We start from the raw sequence: 20,543 nt of genomic DNA on the forward strand, positions 1-20,543 counted from the left end.
TCCATAGATTAGTGCCTGGGTAAGCTGTTGCTTTGTCCTTGGCTCCTGCAATGAAACCTGTGTGCACTTTCTGTTTAAGGCTGTAAAACTCCACGTGGCTTTAGAATTGGCTGCCCTCATGGAAAACTTGGGGCTAGAGGAAGTGAACTCAAGGTATATGTCTCAAGATACTTGCTTTGGCATGTTGCTTCGGTATACGAATGGGGTGCTGATTTCAATTATCTTGTCAGAGGAGGTATACAATATCCTGGGTAGGAAAAAAATTCGAACATTGCTCGCACTTCTGGGTAATGTTACTGTTTGTAGCAAGTAAAATTAAATTATCTGTTCCTATACATCATTATCTGCTCTGTACATCTTTATATACGTGAGGTGGTTCTGCCATTGGTGAACGTATCATCTAGTCATATTATTCTGGCCTTTTTTTTTCATGGGGTAAACATGAAATAAGATCGTTGCTTTCATACAAAATTTCTCTTAAGAATGGTCATACAAAAATTCCTCTTATGAATGCATGAATCTTTTTTCTTTTTTGGCTAGGAAGGCTACGGCTACTGCGAGGGTGCAGGCAGATTTAAGGGAAATGCTTCTCATAAAAAAGTGTGTGAAATTTGTGAGCACAGTGAACAGGCCTAACTTATTTTACGAGGCAAGTCCATGTAGCAGTAAACACTATGGGCAGTCTTTCAGAAGCAGAAAATGTGTTGATACATGTGGTTCTATGGTCTCATTTGTGTCCAACTTCCAGCAGAAACAGAAGCAAAACGGCCACCTTCACCTAAAACAAACGATAATTTTCATGAAGTCAATTCTGGTCAATTATGTATATAAATGTAAATGCTGCATAACTTAGGGGACAATTTCTGGCTTGTAGGTCCGTGAGAAGTCATCAAACTTTCAAATGGTTATTTTGGAGATTGCTGAATTCATTAAGCAGTCATATGGAAAGAAAGGATCTGGGATTATTTATTGTTTTTCACGTAAAGAGTGTGAACAGGTAAAGTAGTATTGCTGGATAATCATGCTGAATGTCATACTGATTTATATGAAGTTCAGTTATTAGTATATTTCATATGTCAATATGCCTAAGAAATTTTACTCCTGTTATAGGTTGCAGAAGAGCTCTGTAAACGAGGAATATCAGCAGCTTATTATCATGCTGATATGGAAACAGCTGCCCGCAGTAGTGTTCATCATAGGTGGGTGATGCTTGTACCAATCTCAGAAATTTTGATTCTAGTTTTTAATTCTTTAATACAGTATGTTAGACTCTTCTGACAACCACACATATATGCACATTCCTGCAGATTTTTATAATGGATGCCTTTCTCTGACAACTTCCATTGATACATACTGCATATTCATATTTTTCTAATGACTTTCTTTTGACAATAGTAATTATAGCTGCCTTTCTCTGACAACTTCCATTGATACATACTGCATGTTCATATTTTTCTAATTACTTCCTTTTGATAATAGTAATTATATATGTCTTCTCCAGATGGAGGGTTATGTTTCAGTATGTAGATTTATGACTCGAGTGATCTGCACAAGTCCAGATGTCTGGTTAAATGTCAATCACAGTTATAGCATTGTTTCTTTCTTTCAATCAGGTGGAGCAGGAACAAGTTGCAGGTCATTGTTGGCACAGTAAGGTTTCTTTCACATTACCTTTTCCCTCCCCTGTTCTTTCTGAAAGTTCCTCACGTGGTAAAGACAAAGAACTTTTCTGTATCTACTGTGGCAGGTGGCTTTTGGCATGGGCATCAACAAGCCAGATGGTACCTACAAATAAGTTCTTGTTTAATGCATTTAGCCACGAAATTCTATAGGACATCATCTAGTAAGATGCGAAAGTAGCCAAGAAAGCAGGAGGTAGTGTGATTTGGTTTCGCATTTGGTAGATGAAGTTCCAAGTACAGAAGTAGGTTCTTTAAGAAAGCAATTGGCTGACATAGACAGAATAGTTGAATACATCCTCTTGCATCATATGCCTTTAATTCAATCAAGTGTTTGGCATTATTCAGTTTATCAATTTTGCGTTAGCCTGACAATGTTGAACCCCTTTTCCTTGGAGATTTTCATAAATTCTGGTTCTCCTTCCCTGAAGACAAACATTAAAACTTTGCACATTGTGTGTAATGGGGGTAGTGCTTTTCCATTGCAGTTCGTTTTGTAATTCATCACACTATGAGCAAGTCGCTGGAGACATATTATCAGGTACCACTCGTTGGATAAATCTAACTCTCTTTCAGAATCAGTAGTGGCGTTGCTGATTTACTAATGTCTGTTAGTGACATTTAGGAGAGTGGACGTGCTGGTCGTGATGGTCTCCCATCACATTGCCTACTGTTTTATAGGCCTGCGGACCTCCCTCGTCAGGTAGGGCTGCTCAATTTCCCCTTGATTTGATCTAGCATCTTTTCGTAACTGCTGAAATAAATCACTTGTTTGTTTGTGCTGGGACAGAGCTCCATGGTTTTCTATGAACATACAGGATTGCAAAATCTTTACAGCATGGTGCATTTCTGCAAGGTGTACACCAAAATCAACCACACATTTCATATTTGTCCCCCCCCAAAATCAACTACACATTTCATATTTGTCACCCCCCCTGGAAAAAAAAAGAAAAAAGAGAAAAAAAAGCAAGTACTTTGCAGATTGTTAGGGTCAACTATGGGAGCTTTCGCAGTAATTGAGGTTTAACACTTTATCCTATCACTTCTGCCATGTTGCTTTAGTCAAAGCGTGCCTGCCGGCGTTCATCTTTCTTCAACCATTTTGGAGAAGGGCTTCAAGAATGCAATGGTAATAAATCCTGACTAGTGTAAGTACAGATTGTATAGCTTAAAGAATTTAAGTTTGTTGCAGAACTAAATTGTTCAAAGGAACTCTAGTGCAAGGTGCACTGCATAGGCTGTTGAGCTGATTTTAATGTGTAGCTTATGTGAATCAGGCATGTGTGACAACTGTGCAGTTGGTGGTGACATTTCTGACATGGACATTACAGGTGATAGTGACTTCATTGGTAATGGTTTTGCACTCTTGACCCACTAGAATGTGAAGACATTGTAAAAAAAGATTCCTTGTGATGCAGAACATGCAATTGCAATTGTAGAAACTGTGAGGGATCTGGAAAATTCTGACAAAAAGATTACGATGTTACAGCTTTCAGACTTATGTAAAAGTCACTCCAACAAGGCAGGTACTATTAAAATATCAAATATGTTCCTGTTGATCACCCAGTTAGACCTGCCTAGATTCATGTGCTGGAACTGGACTGTTTTGCTGCAGGTCAATTGCTTTTCAAGAACTTGAAAAAGGAGCAGCTGGAGCACATAATTGTTCAGCTTATTCTTGATGGTATCCTGGTATGTTTCTCAGCTTACAATGAGATGAAACATTATAAAGTTGGCCAAGCATGCTTTTATGGATGAGTCGTTTTAATGGGTCTAACTTTACCACTTGGTCAAATTTGATGTGACATGTCTTGGATTCCCAAGGCTTGTGGGGACTTGTTTAGGGCAAGAATCCTTGCCTAACCCCCACTGATTCTCATATGAGGTAATTCACTCATGGAAGCCTTGTTTTGGCTTGCCTTCACATCTTGCAAGTTATTGCTATTGTTGGTTTTCCATCCTGAAGAAGAGGCAACCATCCCTTGCTCCTTTGAATAGATGTGAGTGGAGGATTTCTTGTGGACTTTATCATGCAGCCTTGTGTAACGCAAGAACTAACATTCAAACTCGTAGAAGGTCGGCAATCTAAGCGGTGAGATAATGTGTTGGATAAAATGGAAGTATTTGTTGGGAAACTTGTTCGAGAAGAACGTGACCTGGGACTTTGGAGAGCCAGCAGTGGCAAACTTGGCTAGTAACTGCCGATATTCGGTCAACTTGGCTTTAAGATCATCCCTTTCCTTAATGGAAAACTCTTGAAACTCAAAGTTGATTTTTTAATGCGGAGTACGATCTCTAGTGGCATAGCGGTCAAGGGGACGACTCTAACATTCTGATGCAAGAGGGAAGTGCTGTAATTGAGAGTGAAACTCAAGAAGCAAACCCTACATTAACTCGACATTGGCTGTGGCATTGTGAGCTCTCCATTGACGGATGTGATTAGGGTGGGCTAAGTGAGGGTCAGGCATAGGCTTGGGACCAACAACAAGGTTCCAAAGACCTTGAGACTTAGGCATTGCGGCATATAGTTTGACCAAGTGGTAAAAATTGACCCATTGAAATGAGTCTTATCTGTGAAGGCATTCTTGGCCGAGGCAATAATAGTGATAGTACTTAGATAAGCTGGATAGGGTGGATATTGTGGTGGAAACGAGTACACTTGGGAATGGGTCCCATTGTACCCACCAGGCATTCGAGAAGTGCGCACAGTGGATCCAAATATGTGCATGGGATGACTAGGCATGGGCATTGTCGCCACATGAGGACCCCATGGTGGAGGGATAGGGACATGTGGAGTAGAGGATGGAAATCCCTGCATAGTAGTGACCCATGGAAAGTGTGACGACGCACCATAAGCAAAGGATGGAAATCCCTACAACTGAGAGGTCATGGTGTGCATGTAGTTGGGGGTAGTGATGAGGGGGATGTCTATCATAACCGTCCCAGTAGGAAAAAGAGATGCCTACATAAGGAAAGGTAGAGAAAACTATGTTAGAGGATGCGTTTCCTGTAACGAAGTCTCATAGTGTGGAATGACTTGTGGAAAAGGATAGGTGATAGTGTTAAGAGGTGGAATGCTCCTTAACGAGGCACCGTGATGTGAATATGGAATAGAGAATGAGAATGTGCTAGGAGTTGAGACAGAAGGTCCAACTCCTAATGTGGTAGAGGCGGACGTGGAATGTAAGCCAAGGTTGTGAAATGAGTGTGATATGGCTGTTGGAGAAAAGGGTGGGATGGGAGGGAGAGAAAAAGAGTAATCTACTTGCTCAAATGAAATAGAAGATGTGGGTACACCTGATGTGATGAATGTTTGCTTCCTGAGTCCACTCTATTAAGATTTACATACATTTAACCATCCGGATCCTACACATTGAAAGGCAAAACAGGAGAGGGTTTTGATTCGAACAACTCAAGAGGGTTGTACGAACCTAGGGCCTGGCAAAGATGATGAAGATGGATTCCGAGTTGTTCCAAATGTCGTATTGCCTTCGTGACCAGAAAGGTGGCTAGCCTTACCACCAGTCCGGAAGGAGTAGCAAAACTGGAAGAAGGGATGTCTTTTAGTCCATACTTGTTGCGTAGGTACTCCTCAAACTCCTCTGTGAGGTTGATGAAATCTGGAATATTTGGCATAGGTATTATCATAGAGGGTAATGGTAAGGATGAATATGGAGTGTTTTCTTTCTCGCCGAGTTCATAATGCCTCCTCAGGGCCTCCAATGATGGAGAAGCCTGATATGACATCATGGGGTTACAAGAAGAAGGTTTGTGTGACATTATTATTTAGTTACGAGTCATATTGTGTGCCTTGTGCAAAGACTAGTACTCCATAATATCCGCAGGATACTCTTTATAAGAGCACCTACTGTGATACCATGTGAAGAAGAGTGTGAAGGCATTGCTAGGGTTTGCACTGAGGAAACACAGAGTGTATGATTAAGACAAAATCAAAATGAGACAAACATAGACACAGAAAGCAAATCTCAAACTCTAAACACAAAACTCAAAACTAAACATAAATAGAAAAAGAGATAGAAAGAACACAACTGTGAAGTGAATGAATGCTGTAAATGGATGTGTAAGTTACAGTGTGCCCAAGGGCAGATTAGTGTGTTGGAGAGTGACGTCCATCGGAGATGGATCCCAAGTGTTGTGACCACCAGTCGCGGAGTGATGGAGTGAGAGGAATACCAAATGCTAATCACCAGAGTGTGAGGAGACTGCAGAGGATGATGCTTGAGGATGTGGGCGAAGTAGCAAAACGCCGCAATAGAACATTGCAGTAAAATGCAGCAGTAGAATGCTACAGTAAACTGTAAAATGCTGCAGTAGAATGCCACAGTAGAATGAGGTGATGGACCGCTACATGGTGGGAGACTGATGGCTAAGATCTGCACACAAGAGTGAGAAACATGCATGGAAGGGATGAGATTGAGTTTATCTATTTGTAGACTTCTAAATTAGGGTTTCAGTGAACTCTCTCAAACCGCTTCCTATTTTAGGGTTTTCATTAAATTAAGCTTCTTTTGGGGCTGTTTAAGTAGCTTATTAGCATGGAATGCATTTCTTAGCTCAAGACGTACTTCCACTTTATCATCCAGTGAAGTAGTCCACTATGAACCTATCCCAGGAGTTGTCTCTATCCTCAAGGAGGAGGAAGCATCATCTTCAGATGATGAGGAAAAAGTTCATCAACCTGCAATCACACCACCAGAAAAGCCATTGCCGCAATGGGTGAGGTAGCTCTATGATCAAAGTAATTCTATGCCTACCATAGTTGAAGGTCTCTGAGAATAGAGGAGCAAATAAAGGCTTTTACTCACATATTCAATATGCCCTTGATGGCTGAGATTATGAGAGAAGTAAAGGAGCTAGCAAACTTGGAAGAAGCACTTGCCGATCGAGCAGTTATGCAAGCTGAGTATGATAGCATAATGAAAAATGATACTTCGGAGCTAGTGGATTGGTCAGAAAAGAGGAAGATTATTGGCACCAAGGGATTCGGAAGGTAAAGTACAAGGTTGATGGCAACTTAGATAAGTACAAAGCTAGATTAGTCACACAAGGATTTTCATAGGTTGAAGGATTTGATTTTTAAGAATCATTTGCTCCAATTGCTAGAATGACCACTTTTCGCACATTACTTGCAGTGGCCGCTCATAAGAAATGGCCAGTTTACCAAATGGATGTTAAATCAACGTTCTTGAATGGAGGCCTCACGGAGGTGGTGTACATGGCTCAGCCATCAGGGTTTGAGGTTCCTCATTCTGAGAACAAAGTTTGTCAGCTGAAGAAGGTATTGCATGGGCTAAAACAAGCCCCTAGAGCATGGTACCAAGTGATAGATAAATTCTTTTTAGGCTTGAATTTCAAAAGATGTGCCTTAGATGCTAACTTGTACAGTAACAAGGATGGTGAAAAGTCTGTAGTGATTGGCCTATATGTGGACGATCTTTTTATTACATGTGACTATGAAGATATGATCCATCACATTGGAAAGGCTTTGAGCTCTAAGTTTGAAATGAGAAACTTGGGCTTGTTGCACTGTTGTATGGGGATTGAAGTTTGGCAAGTGCGTGGCAAAATCTTCATCTCTCAAAAGAAGTATGCATGGGAGATCTTAAAAGCATTTGGCACGACCGAGTGTAAGGAGATAGCTACACCTATGGACGTCAATCTGAAGTTATTCATTGAGGATATATCAACACTAGCAGACATTGGGAGGTATAGGAGGTTGTTTAGCAGCCTCATCTACTTGTGTAACACCAGGCCAAATATTAGTTTTGTTGGTGGTGTTTTGAGCAGGTTCTCAAACAAACCACGAGAAAGGCATTGGAAAGATGGGATGCGGGTGCTCAAATACTTAAAGGGAACTCTTGAGTATGGTATCACATATAGTTCTAGAATTTCTCTTATGGGGAACTGTGACTCAGATTGGGCAGGTGACGATGGTTCTAGATTGAGTTTTTGGATATTGTTTCTCTTCAGGTTCAGGAATCTTTTCTTGGATCAATAAGAAGCAATCAACTATGGCATTGTTTTCTACCAAAACAAACTACAACGCAGCTTGTTTTGTTGCAAGCACCAAAGCTCTTATAAAGGATTACTTTGAGTTCATCTTTAGAGACTTGACGTTGTGCCAAGGATGTAGTTCACTTGTGGGTGGACATTGAGGGGGGGTGTTAGATATGCTCAATGCCCCATGGTACTTTATGTTGTAAGGCCCCCGTTATGGGGAGAAGTGTTTTGAATTGTCTGTTAGATGAGGTCTATGTGATCGGATGGCAAAAATGTGATCTTTTGTGGATCTAGCCATTGGGTTAGATAGAGTAGTTATGTTGGTAGCAACATGAGTCGTAATGCATCAAGTTGTGAGGTGTCCAAGTTATCCAGGATGGCTATTTTGGGATTCGGGGGCCGCAAAAGCAACCCTTGGCTGGGGGGTCGCAGGGGGGGACTAGCAGCCCTACTCATGGGAGTTCGAGGGTAGCACCCCTGTTTCGACGGTAAATGGAATATTCTTTGGCCGACTAGGGAAGATTCATAATATGGTTGGATAGGCCGACTAGACTACTATCTTGGGCTATAAAAAGAAGATCCTTCCAAAGCCATCATCAATCTATCTTTCACCCGGTCAGACTTCTTCTAGCTACCCTTAAGCTCTTTGCCTATCATCTGTTTGGATCACCATCTAACCTTCACACAGTGGAAGTGCATAAGTGGATAGAACAATCTTTGTATCAGTTCATTTGAAATTAAAGCAATTTTTGTTTTGTGTTCTCTACTTTCTCAGATAATGTCCACTGCACTGTGTAATTTCTACAGAAGGGAGAGGTGACCTAAAATCTAGAGAAGGCTCTAAGCGAACTTAAGTAAAAGAAAAGAACTGAGAGATGTAAGGATGTAAAACTAAACTACTAGAAGGAGATAAAGCAAAACCTAAATGCAATCTAGATGAGGGTGGGACTTTGAGATGGTAAACTTTGAGGAACAATGTGTACACTTGTCCAAGAGATGCTCATCCTAATTGGCACTGAAACTTGATGCCAGATGATGTAGAATGAATAGAGCAGTGCTGCAGCAATTAAAGGAGACCAAAAGGAAGTTCTTGCAGTGGAGATGATGACTGAACCGAGCAGTGACAGCAGGAAAATCTCATTCGCGGCTGTTTGACATGGCAGCCTATGGAAGGGTTGTGTCTGGTTCTGACAATCGGGGGAAGAGAAAACAAAGCAGCATGCTGGCTTCTCCAAGGCTGACAATGGAGGCTGCAGCAGGGTGTCAACTGCAGATGATAACTATGGCTGCTCATCAGAGGTTGCTAATGAATGCTGGGTGCCAAATGCAGTAGTGAGGATGATGGTGATGAGATGATGGCATATGTATGCTGCCCAACTCCCTGTCCTTGTCCCTTGTTTTTGGTGATTGCCCATCCCCAACCCTATCTTTGTGCCTCATCCCAGGTTATTATGGCAGTAACAACCCCTCAGAGCGGCCAGTTAGTAGTGTTCTTGATCCTTTTTCTTTGTTTTTCTTGAAATGCTTTTGATCATGTATGCAAGGAAATGTTAATTATGTAATTTTCCTTGGGATATGTTTTCCCGAGGAGATTTATCAGTAGTTTTTATTTCTCGGAAAGGAAAAAGAACTGTTTAGTGTTGGTATTCATGTTATATCAATGTATAGTGTTTTAATTGTTCTTTTTATCTCTGTGCAGAAGGAAACTTTTCAGCACACTGCGTATTCAACAAATGCATATGTAACACTTGGACCAGTTTTCCAATCAATAATGAATGGTAAATGTCTTTGATTCTTGCAAATACCTTGCTGCATGAAATTTTTGTTTTGATAGAATTTAGATGCATTTCAAATTTCATATGTTTTGGCTTTGCAACTAGTGAAAACAATGAGGTTTGGACAACTATAAAAGAGATGGGTACTGTTTTAAAAAAAAAATGTTGGAGAGAGAGAGAGAGAGAGAGAGAGAGAGAGAGAGAGAGAGAGAGAGAGAGAGAGATGAAATGATATATTAACGTCTACAAAAGGCCAAAATGACCTATGAGACCATGAGTTACAATCATGTGTATGATGGTACAACTGTCTTGGCAAAATATGTAGCACAAAGCAAAATAAGAAAGGAAACTAACTATGGCATGTGTAAAACATAGAGCTCTATCTAGTAACAATGAGCTCCAAACGGTACAATCTCATGTGGGTATGGAGGGCCTAGCTCTAGCCCGAGCAATAATCCCCTGTATCCGTCTATGAAGGTGTCGTTGGTGTCTATGTTGAGGCCTAGGATGTCTAGATCGGATAAGCTGAATGGCTTGATCAATCAGTGCTCCTTGTCTGTGTGTGGACTGTGGCAGTGAGAGAGGCTCTCATGTGGACTCTGGCTGTAACTGTATTGAAGTCTTTTGAGTCTCCTTTGCAAAGAGGTCTGTGAGCTGCCTTTGTGAAGGGCGTCGATGTCCTGGAGTAGTTGTACTCCTGAGGCGCATGTCACAAAGCCGTCGTATCTCAAGAAAAAAGAGGCCAAGGCATCGCTGATCGGTAAAATCCATGACTCTGGATAGTGGTCCAAATCCATCTCTAAAGAGACAATGGAAATGACCATGGACCTCATAATACATTGGGCAGTGGCAGATATAATGCTCCTCTGTCTTTGGCTCTAATTAGCATATGTGGTATATGCGCTCCTCTGGTGGGATGGATCTATATCTGCCAGTCTCAATCTCTAGCTGATGTGAGGAGGTGCGCAACTGGCCAATAGTACATCTGATCCCATGGGAAATGTGGGTGTCCATGTATCTCGGGCGAACAATAAATCCATCATCTGTAGTATGAAGGAAATGCTTGCGGTAGAAAGCCATCTTTGTTCTTAGCTGCTGCCCTGGTATCGACCATGTCTGCCTGATATCCAACTGGGTAAGATCCATCCTGATGATCTTGCGAATCTCTAACCTACTCAGATCAAGAGATGGTGCATCAAGGGAGTACTGGAAGGGGGGTAGCTTGTCCATGCTAAAGCCATGCAGCTCAAACCAGGCCGACATCTGTGCATATCAACATGAAGTATGACCCTCTCTGGCAAGCTGCGTGGACTCAAGGGCCAAGTGTGCATATCTATGTCTGGGTAAGTCCCATAGGCTATGTATGTATGCGATCGATCGAGTGAGGGCCTCTACCACAATTGGTGTAGCTGCTAGCTCGACTTTGATGATCTCATGTGGCACTGAGGCCTTATATCTAATCATCCTAGATATCATGGACACTAGGGGTTTCTCCATCGACCTCCATTCGTCATAAGTGCGCCCTTATCTGCTACAGTGGTCAAGATTGGGTCCCCATATTTGTACTCCATAAAGTAGTGTGGATGTGACCAGTGTATCGAAGAGCCATAGCTTGGTGCGGGGTTCTTGGAATTGCACGTGTGAGCACAAAAAACTCAAGACCAATTGTACAATAAAGCACAAAGTGATAAACATAGAACATAGTTAGGTTTAGGGTTGGGGTAACTCAGAGATAGTGAGCACAATGAATAATAAAGTGAAGGAATATTGAATATACAGTGCTCATGAAACAAACACACTATGTAGTGAATACTGAACCTCGAATTCTCATATCTTCGCGACAGCTGTTAAGTGCAAACACAGCTTATGGAGGACAAAGAAGATCAAGGCTATAAGCACAATGTGTGGAGGAGAGAGAAGATTAGGGCGATAACTCTAGACTGCTGGCCACAATACTAGATGTTGACGTCAGCATCAAACACAATAGACAAACTGTAGGTGACAGCTCCAAGATACTAGACAATAGCTGCAAACAGGTAATGAAGGTTGGAATTAAGCATCAGATGGTAGCAAATGGCTGGGGCAAGCTTTGACTGCCATGTCCTCTGTGAATGGGGTGTGGGCAACAAAGATACGGCTCTTAAAACTTGCAAAAATGAGATTGAGGGAGAGTGGTGGGCTACATGCCTATTTATAGAAAGTTTGGGGCACCTAAATTAGGGTTTTGCATGTGGGATGTACTTACTCTCTAGGATTGTGTTTCTTTTTAAAATAAGAAGGTTTCTTCATTAATTAAGCGTGCTTTGGGACTACTTAATTCAGGCTAATGCATTTTCAGTTGAAGACCCCCTTTTAGAGCCAAAACAGAGCCTGGAAAAATAAGCACTTGATATGTATTGTCTTTTATCCTAAGGAGTCCCACCCCAAAGCAGCCATGGCATTAAGCAAAGGATGCACGTTGGTTGCCCAGTGACCTACCAAGGCTACAGAGGCGATGGTTATCTTACCAAGGGAGCCCGAGTGATCACCCTAGAGAGACTAGGGTATCGGACCAAGGGTGTGCGCTGGTTGCCCAAGGGCCTACCAAGTCTTGCAAAGGTGGGTGGAATCAATAATGGACATTGTGTTTATTGCTTTAAAAGAAAATAAAATTGGAGGGCTTTGGTGTAATTTGTTCAAAAGATTTAGCATTAATTAATAGTTTCAAATCAGGTTTTGTCCCATTGAGTTAGTGTCCCGAAACACGAGAAAAGAAGGATGGATAGCCCTACTACCTTCATAAAATAAGCAAAATAATCCCACACACTACTAGGACAAGTGCTTAGGGATTTGTAAGAGTGTGTGTGTGCGTGCGTTTGTGTGTGTTTGTTAATCATATAGAGAATATGTGAAGAGAAAGGCAATATGATGGGAGCAAGCAAGACAAGCAAAGCCAGCATAGGGAAAAATCACATTTAGGGACTGCCATGTGCAATGCCACATGAATAGAATGCCGATGCATGGGGTGATGCAAAGGAAGATGCAAGTATTCATACTCATATAGAATGCGATGCAACGGTGTCACTTGAATAGTATGCTTGTAGGGGAATTGTTGAGGCATATCTTAGACTCTCAAACCTATGGGATTTAGTACAGGAGTTGGATCCACCCTAATCCTGCACTTGTTCCATACGAGGTCGTCCGCTCACGGAAGGCTTGTAACGCCTCCGCTATTGTCGAGCTTATGTGGGGCCTATTGTCTGAGTTTAACTCTCAGCTTTAGCATTTTGACTTAGCATCCGAGCATTGAGCATACTTGATTGACCACTATGTGGCTCGGGATAGGACTTGTTGCATAAATTTCAATCATGAGCTCCAAAACTTCAAAATGACAAACAAGGATGACTTGAAAGTCAAGTTGACTGAGTATCGGTGTCTCCTCAATGAGTTCTCAACCACTGGGGCTCCTAAGTCTCCTGGTGATTAGGTTATTCTATTTCTTAACAAGCTGCCAGGAAAATATTTTCATTTTGTGCAGCAGGTGATTTCACAACCTCAAATTGCCACATTATATGAGTTGTGAGTATCAGTTCTTGTGTCATGCATGGTTGTTCGATCGATTTCATAACATGTCCTTAATAGAGGGGGCTCTAGTTGCATCTTCTCAAAGGGGGCAATAGGGCAAGGGCAAACAAACTCAACTCAAAATCAAAATCAAAACAAGCCTAGTGAATCCCAAGGAACTAGTCAATCTTCTTTGAAACTTGGATGGTAGAATGTACCTAAAAAGAATAGGTTTTGTCAACATTGTTAAAAGGTTGGTCATTATGACGACGTGTGTTGATCTAAGGCAAGAAGCACATAGTCAAAATCCAAGAATCAAGCCCCCACATCCCAGTGAGGTAACCCCCAACAAGGGAAGCAGGGTGGTTGCAACCCCTAGCAGGAGTAGTGGCGAGGCCAAACCCACACTGCCATCGATCAGTCATCACAGTCGGCAAACTACTCAACTCCAAAGGATTTGTCTGATTGGTCTATAAAGGCTTATATCTTCTCCTTAGAGACATCGGATGTGAGTCTCGTTTACATTTGCAAATTGCCTCTTGATGAGATGCTTGCAGAGTCAACTCGTCATAGCTAAGCATCTCAACACCTGTTTGACTTAGGGACAATGAAGCTACACATCACATGACTCCTAAAGCAGACATTTCATTTTTCGAGCCCTTATAGTATTCGCATAGGAAACAACTAATAAATCAAGATTTAGGCCCAAGGTCACGTGAATTTTCCCACTAACCTAGCTCCAAATCTCACTTCACTCGATAATGTCTATCATATCCCTCAGCTTGGGGTGAACTTATCCGTTCAGCAACTTTGCCAGTTGGGGCAAACAATTTTCTTCATTGTGACCATAGTCGAGGTCCTAGACTCTCAAACAGGTTTACTTATTGCTCGAGGCATGACAAAACCTAATGGCCTTTATCACATTACACATTTCTTTATTGAGCCGATTGCCGATGATTTAGAGTTCCATCACTTCCAAGCTTTGACCACCACACGGGAGCCCACAGACTCTGAGCGTCTTTGGCATTTTCGCTTAGGACATCTTAGCTATGACTCTCTTTATGAGCTGTCATGTCAAGGGATAGTTGAGGGCCTTCCATGCCTAAAACTATCTGGAGAGGTTTGTAAAGCATATTAGCTAGGTAATCAACATCAAACACCCTTTCCTCAGTAGTCTATTATCACTCCTGTTGTTGAACCCCTTAGTCTCATTCATGTAGATCTTTGTGGTCCCATATTTACAGCTTGCTTGAATGACATGTTGTATTTCTTTTTTATAGTGGATGATTTCTCTAGATACACGTGGATGTACTTCCTCAAGCACAAGTCCAATGCTTCCACTTATTTCAATGCTTCAGTGTTGCTGATTCATAACCAGACTAGTCGTTGTGTGGGTACTATGAGGAGTGATTCTGGTAGCAAGTTTACCTCCCACGCATTCTTTGAGTTTCTATAGGAGCAAGGCATCACACACCAACTCACCTCTATCAACTCCCCCGCACCGAATGGAGTCGTAGAGCATAGGAACCATACAGTTTTGAATATGGCGAGTATACCTAAACTATGAAGAAACCTTCACATCTACCGCTTGGTTGACATCATTTCGTTTGTTGGTTACACTCGCCACTCACTACAGTTGGCCAATCAATCAAATGGACGTGAAGAGTGTCTTTCTGAATGGTTATTTTGAGGGGGAAGTCTATGTGGAGCAACCTCTTGGCTTTTCTTCCGCTAACTGGACTGACAAGATTTTACTTATGGAAATCTCTTTATGGATTGAGGCAAGTGTCAAGGTCTTGGTACCATAGGATGGACAAGTTCTTACGGACTCATGAATACCATTCTAACGCCTATGATCCAAATCTATACATGTGCATGACTAGCGCGGGGATTAGCTATATCCTACTATATGTTGACGATTTTTTTTTTTGCAAGTAAAATGTGGCTGATTATATTACTCAAAAAGCTGATTACAACAGAGTGCTCATGCTCAAACAGATTAGTTGGAGCTGAAGCAAAGTCACCAGTACATCATGTATACAAGCCTCTCAAGGCGGTCTAGGGGGGATGGGGGCAAGAAGTCATGGGGGGGAGGGGGGTATATCACCAAATGGGGCTGCCTGCCTGCATCACAAAGAACAGACCTTGGCCGCCCCAGGTACGCATGCTCAACAGACTAGCTGGAGCTGAAGCAGAGTCACCAGTACATCATGTATACAAGCCTCTCAAGGCGGTCTAGGGGGGATGAGGGCAAGAAGCCATGGGGGGGGGGGGGGGGGTATATCGCCAAATGGGGCTGTCCGCCTGCATCACAAAGAACAGACCTTGGCCGCCCCAGGTACGCATGAAGTGACCACGGAGCTCTTGACGAGCCCTGGACTCGCCCTACACCTGATCCCATCGGCCGCGGAGGGAATGGATGATGGAGGTCCATAGCTGTACTAAGGTCGCAAGTGCTGAAAGTCTCTCTCTGCCGAAAGCCACCTGGCATCGTGCCTTCCAAATATGCCATCCAGTAAGACTCCCTATGATCTCCCATACCTCCGAGCGGTCTATTGTGGGCTCCAGTACCTGGCGGATGGGTAGAGCCTTGAGATCGACCACTGCGCATGACCCTGCCTTGATCATGAAAATCGTGTCGTGCATCCCGGCCTCATACAAAAGGTGACGGCCCTGGCTGATTGTCTGCCAACAGAAAGCTCCCCATGAGATACACCCAAGGGGCGCTATACGTCAAAGGATACGACATGCTTCTCTCCACACGAGCTGTGCCTCCTCACAAGACCAAAGGCAGTGCTTTGGGGTTTCCAGAGGCTGCTGTGTGCAGCGCTTACAACCTCCCTCCTTCTGCATCTGGGCAAGCGAGCTTCCCACCACCAAGCCTCCATGTGCCACCAGCCATAAAAAATACGACACCCTCCTCGGCCTCCAGCTATCCCATAGGCGGCGCTAAAAGGTCTGTCGGAAGGGCTCCGTGATGCTGTGCTCCGCCCAGTGCGTGCTGTGTAATGGTGCCCAGTCCATATCCTCCTGCATCAGTACATGTCTGCCAATCGTGGCAGTATACTCTAGGAGCCTGGGTGGCTTTTTGGTGACCGCAGAGGTCGACCATAGCCACTCTCCTGGATCCCACTCTAGCTCATCAAGTGGTATGCCCTCCCAGATCCAAAGGCGCCACTCCTTGAGCTCCTTCTAGAAAACATAGGGGTCCAGTCGCCAAGTCTTCCCTTGAAGACCCACCACCCGAATCCTCCTCTACGAAAGGGTGGCAATCCCCTCATCCTGATGCCCTCTGTCAAGGGCCAGACGTCCCCCCTCCTAAATGGCGAAGGTCCCCTGGGGGGCGCCACCCACTCTACCTGCCACCTGAAGGGGGATGCCTGCTGGAGAGAACCTAGCTGCCCATACCTCCCAGGGCTCTATCGGCTCTCGTATCGGGGGGGGCAAGCCACTTCGGAGGTATTGCTGCGTCTCTCTCTCTTCTCCTCAACTCCACTCTCGTGCAACCTGATACTTGCTGCAGCACCTCCTCGTCTGCCATCCTGTACACCTCTCGCCATGTCCTGATGGAACGAGCCGGGCCGGCCTTCCACCTAGCCCACTGGATATGGGGGCGCTCACCTATCTGTGTCCCTTCCCGATCTTTGACCTGGAGGTTCCAAGTCACCGGCGGCTGACGGTCTATTTCCTCCTGGCAACCTGGGGGGCTTTGGATTAGGGCCTTACGGAGGCCCTGCCACACGCGGAGTAGGCTCTGAAGGAAAGGTGATCTTGGGGGGGGGGGGGGGGGTGATCTGGGCTGACGTGAAGATCCATCTCAGGGACAGTCTCCACTCACTGTCAAGCCTCGGTTTACAATCCTGAAGGCCCTCCTGCAGTAAGACCTTCCAAGTCTGCCTGCTTGGTGTGAGACCGCGGACAACTAGCTTGCCCAAGAGGGCCATACTCTGATACTTTGGGTCTATTATCCCAAGCCCTCCCTCTGATCGATGTCGTATGATGGGTGCCCACGCCACCTTGGCCTTGGAGTCCCTGAAGCCATTAGACCCAGACCAAAAGGAAATTCCACACTAGGCGGTGAAGTTGTCCTACGCACGATGAGGAGAAGCACCAACACAAGGCGATGTACCAGGCCGTCGCTAGGAGGACCTGGTTAACCACCAGGGCTCGACCGGCTAGTGAGAGGCGAACCGTGCTCTAGTAGGTCAGTTGAGTTCCACCTGGAACCCTAGGTATCAGACGGTCTGCCCTCTGCTCACCCATCTAAATCCCAGGTGGACGCCCCACTCCGTGTTGGAGTCCGGGTCTGTGAGGAAACTAACAGACTTTCGCGAGTTGATTTTCACTTCCGCTGCAACACAGAACACATCAAGAGCCAGCCTCATTCTCTCCAGCATCACCTCATCGTCCTCTATGTAGAGGCCTGTGTCGTCTGCATACTCTGAGTCTCTAACAACTCAGTCTCCTTTCTCACTAGAAGTCGGAGGCCGCATAATCTGCTCATACGTGACCTGAGGAAGTGAGACATTGCCTCTACAAAGAGTAGGAACAGGTATGGGGCCAGGGGACAGCCGTGTCGGACCGATCTCTCCAGCCTAAACTCCTCCCCTCGCCTTTTGCCCATGAGAACCCTGTTGGTGGCCGATCTGTACAGGCTGGAGACCCCGCGAATCCAAGCGTGGGGGAATCCCAACTTCACCATGGTGCCCTCTAGGAAATCCCAGTCCACCCTGTCATAAGCTTTCTCGAAATCCAAGAGTAATACTGCTAGTCTTTGCCCACTGTGCTGAGCCCACTCTGTCGCCTCAAAGAATGTAAATACATTGTCTAGGATGCTCCTATCCTGGACAAAGCCTATCTGTGTGTCATGAATGATATCTGGAAGCACAGGGCGTAATCGCTTACCAATCATCTTTGCCAGTGCCTTATAGGCCACTAACAATAAGGTGATTGGTCTCCACTGGGAGAGCTGCAACCGGTTTCCCTTTTTGGAGAGAAGACTGATAAGGTCTACCGAGAGACTCCCTGGCATCTGTCCTGAGGTGAAGATCTCCTAGAAAGCCCTCAGTAGGGGGTCCTTCACCACTTCCCAGTAGGTAGTGAAGAAAGCCTTAGAGAGGCCCCGTGCATTTCTGCCCATCCTGTGTATGGAAAGCCTCCTCTAGTTCCTTCTCTGTGAAGGGGCTAGGAGGGAGTGTCCTATCTCTTCTGTGACGAGGGAGGGGATGTGATCCCATACCTGCTGTCTACATCTCTGTTCTCTAGCTGAAGCTATCTCCTGCTGGAAAAGGTATGTAATAGTCGGTGGCAATCTCCATCACCTCATCAAGGCTAGAATGGGTCCTCCCATACTGATCCCGAAGGCTGTGTATTTGCTCTCCCGTGGTGCGGGGCTGGTGCACCTGGAAGAACTCCCTGCACATCATGTCCCCCTTCCGCGCCCAAAAGGCTGCCGAGGTGCGGAAAGAGAACTCCTAGCACCTGTTCTCTAGGCCAACAATGGCTGCACGCGCGCGCACCTCCTGTGCATGGAGGGTGGGGTCCCCTAGTGCCTCCTGCAACAATCTTTGCATGGTTGCAAGGTCCCGCCGGAGTGCTCTCTCCTCCTCCCAACACTGTTGCCTGGCCTGTATGGCTACCTCTTGGCAGATTCTGCTTGACTCGGCTAGGACCTCTGCAACCTCCTCTGCTATCCGGTCCCTCCTGTCCCACTCTCTGGTCCAAATCTGCTCTATTTGTCTTGACACCTCCTCCCTCCTATAGATCAAGTCAGGGATACGACAGGATTGTGTATCTAGGGTGGATGCTAGGGGGTCAAGTGTCAGGAGAACCGGGCAGTGATTGGATAACATGGTGCCTACCCAACTGCTCAATTTGGCCTCCACGAGAGCCTCCCCACTCTCCCACATAAAACCTGTCCAATCGCTCTAGCAGGGCTCCATCTAGCTGCCTGTATCCCCAGGAGAAGTTCAACGACCTCTCCCTCCTGTGGAAGGCAGGGTCTTTCCAGGCATCACGTGCTCCGACTGCAAGCAAAAAAACCTCCCATGCCTCTTTCTCCTCCCCAAGCATGCCCTGGTAGTTTCTTCCTCTGCCCTGCTGGTCCTCCAAAGCCTTTAGGTTGTTGAAGTCTCCTCCAATAATCCAGGAGTCTACCTCTGGGAGTCCAGCTGCAATCTCCACCCAGAACCTGCTGCGTGCCCTAAGACATTGAGGACTCCAATACACGAGTCCCCAATATCCAGTCTGATCCATAGAACCCTTCTTGCCGCTATCATCCCTGTGAGAGTAGAGGATCGAGGTACAGCCAGATTCAGTAGACAGTGTGAGAGTGAGAGAGACAGAGTTGAAGCACGACACCCAAGAGAATAGACTGAATGAGTGTAATCTGAAAGTACAAAGTACAACCCTTAAACCTTAGGGTTGTAGGGGGGTGTTCACACCCGACACACACTAAGTGCCCAAATGTGTGTAACATAAGCACATAAGCACATACGATAATAAGACCATAAGTCTGGGGGAAAAAACCTCTCCTACCGAGAGTAAAAAGTGCCCCAGTGTCCTACTGATCACCGACACTCCCACATGAGCGTAGGCGTAAGTAAGGCGCGAGTAAAATACCCAACAAACCCCCCTGGAGTGAAGAGTGATCAAGAGTACAAGGATCATCCGCCACCAAAGGATATCAAATTTAAAGCATCGCGAAATGCTTCAAATTTGTCACGAGGAAGAGCTTTGGTGAAGATGTCTGCCACATTACTAGTGGTAGGACAATAGACAAGGCTGATATCACCTGCATGTAGCCTCTCTTTGACAAAGTGATAGTGAATCTCAATGTGTTTCATGCGAGCATGAAACACTGGGTTCCGTGCCACTACAATGGCACTCTGACTGTCAGTGAACAAAGGAGTAGGCTCAGTAACAGATACATCCAAATCAGCTAGCAAGCATCTAAGCCATACGCATTCAACTGTGGTGGTGAAAGCTGCCTTGTATTCAGCTTCACATGACGATGTGGCAACAGTGGATTGTTTCTTGCTAAGCCAAGAAATGCAAGAAGTGCCAAGAAAGAAACAATTGCCACTAGTAGAGTGACGTGTATCATAATCACCAGCCCAATCAGAATCACTGTAAGCATGTAAATGCAGTGGTCCGCCCTTGGCATAAAGCAACCCAAGAGAATGAGTACCCTGCAAGTAGCGGAAAACACACTTGACAGCTTGCCAATGTGACATACGTGGCTGATGCATATACCTGCTCAAGGCTGAAACTGCAAACTGTATGTCCGGCCTAGTATTGCATAGATAGATAAGACATCCAACTGCAGGAGCATATGTATGTATATCAAACAAATCACTGTCATCATGTAATGACAGTTTCAGTCCAGGTTCCATGGGAGTAGTAACTGGCTTGCAATCCTGTAAGCCAAATTTCTCAAGAAGCTGCCCAATATACCGTGACTGTGATAACCCAATACCTCGAGCATTATGTATGAACTGGATGCCCAAGTAGTAATGCAAAACTC

The 20,543-nt window shown here is 44.8% G+C and overlaps 1 protein-coding gene and 1 pseudogene across 4 annotated transcripts in view; one reads left to right on the top strand and one right to left on the bottom strand.

The window, feature by feature from the left end:
* The window catches only part of LOC148026262 (ATP-dependent DNA helicase Q-like 2), a 128,798-nt gene that overhangs the window by 53,845 nt on the left and 54,410 nt on the right, over positions 1 to 20,543 (top strand). For 3 of the 4 annotated variants that reach the window (XM_087693567.1, XM_087693571.1, XM_087693570.1), the window contains 13 exons: positions 545 to 649; positions 875 to 997; positions 1,111 to 1,199; positions 1,614 to 1,650; positions 1,748 to 1,781; positions 2,168 to 2,220; positions 2,305 to 2,382; positions 2,470 to 2,535; positions 2,742 to 2,808; positions 2,957 to 3,010; positions 3,098 to 3,205; positions 3,295 to 3,371; positions 9,400 to 9,478. In XM_087693567.1, coding sequence (XP_087549693.1) covers positions 545 to 649; positions 875 to 997; positions 1,111 to 1,199; positions 1,614 to 1,650; positions 1,748 to 1,781; positions 2,168 to 2,220; positions 2,305 to 2,382; positions 2,470 to 2,535; positions 2,742 to 2,808; positions 2,957 to 3,010; positions 3,098 to 3,205; positions 3,295 to 3,371; positions 9,400 to 9,478 — 970 coding nt within the window. The remainder of the gene's footprint in view (positions 1 to 544; positions 650 to 874; positions 998 to 1,110; positions 1,200 to 1,613; positions 1,651 to 1,747; positions 1,782 to 2,167; positions 2,221 to 2,304; positions 2,383 to 2,469; positions 2,536 to 2,741; positions 2,809 to 2,956; positions 3,011 to 3,097; positions 3,206 to 3,294; positions 3,372 to 9,399; positions 9,479 to 20,543) is intronic. The other variant, XM_087693568.1, reaches the window with a different exon arrangement.
* Positions 10,064 to 10,738, bottom strand: LOC148026263 (uncharacterized; annotated as a pseudogene).

The sequence above is a fragment of the Lygodium microphyllum genome, chromosome 14, assembly GCF_053477565.2.
Source record: "Lygodium microphyllum isolate KBCC chromosome 14, Lygodium_microphyllum_v1.1.10, whole genome shotgun sequence".
Taxonomy (NCBI): domain Eukaryota; kingdom Viridiplantae; phylum Streptophyta; class Polypodiopsida; order Schizaeales; family Lygodiaceae; genus Lygodium; species Lygodium microphyllum.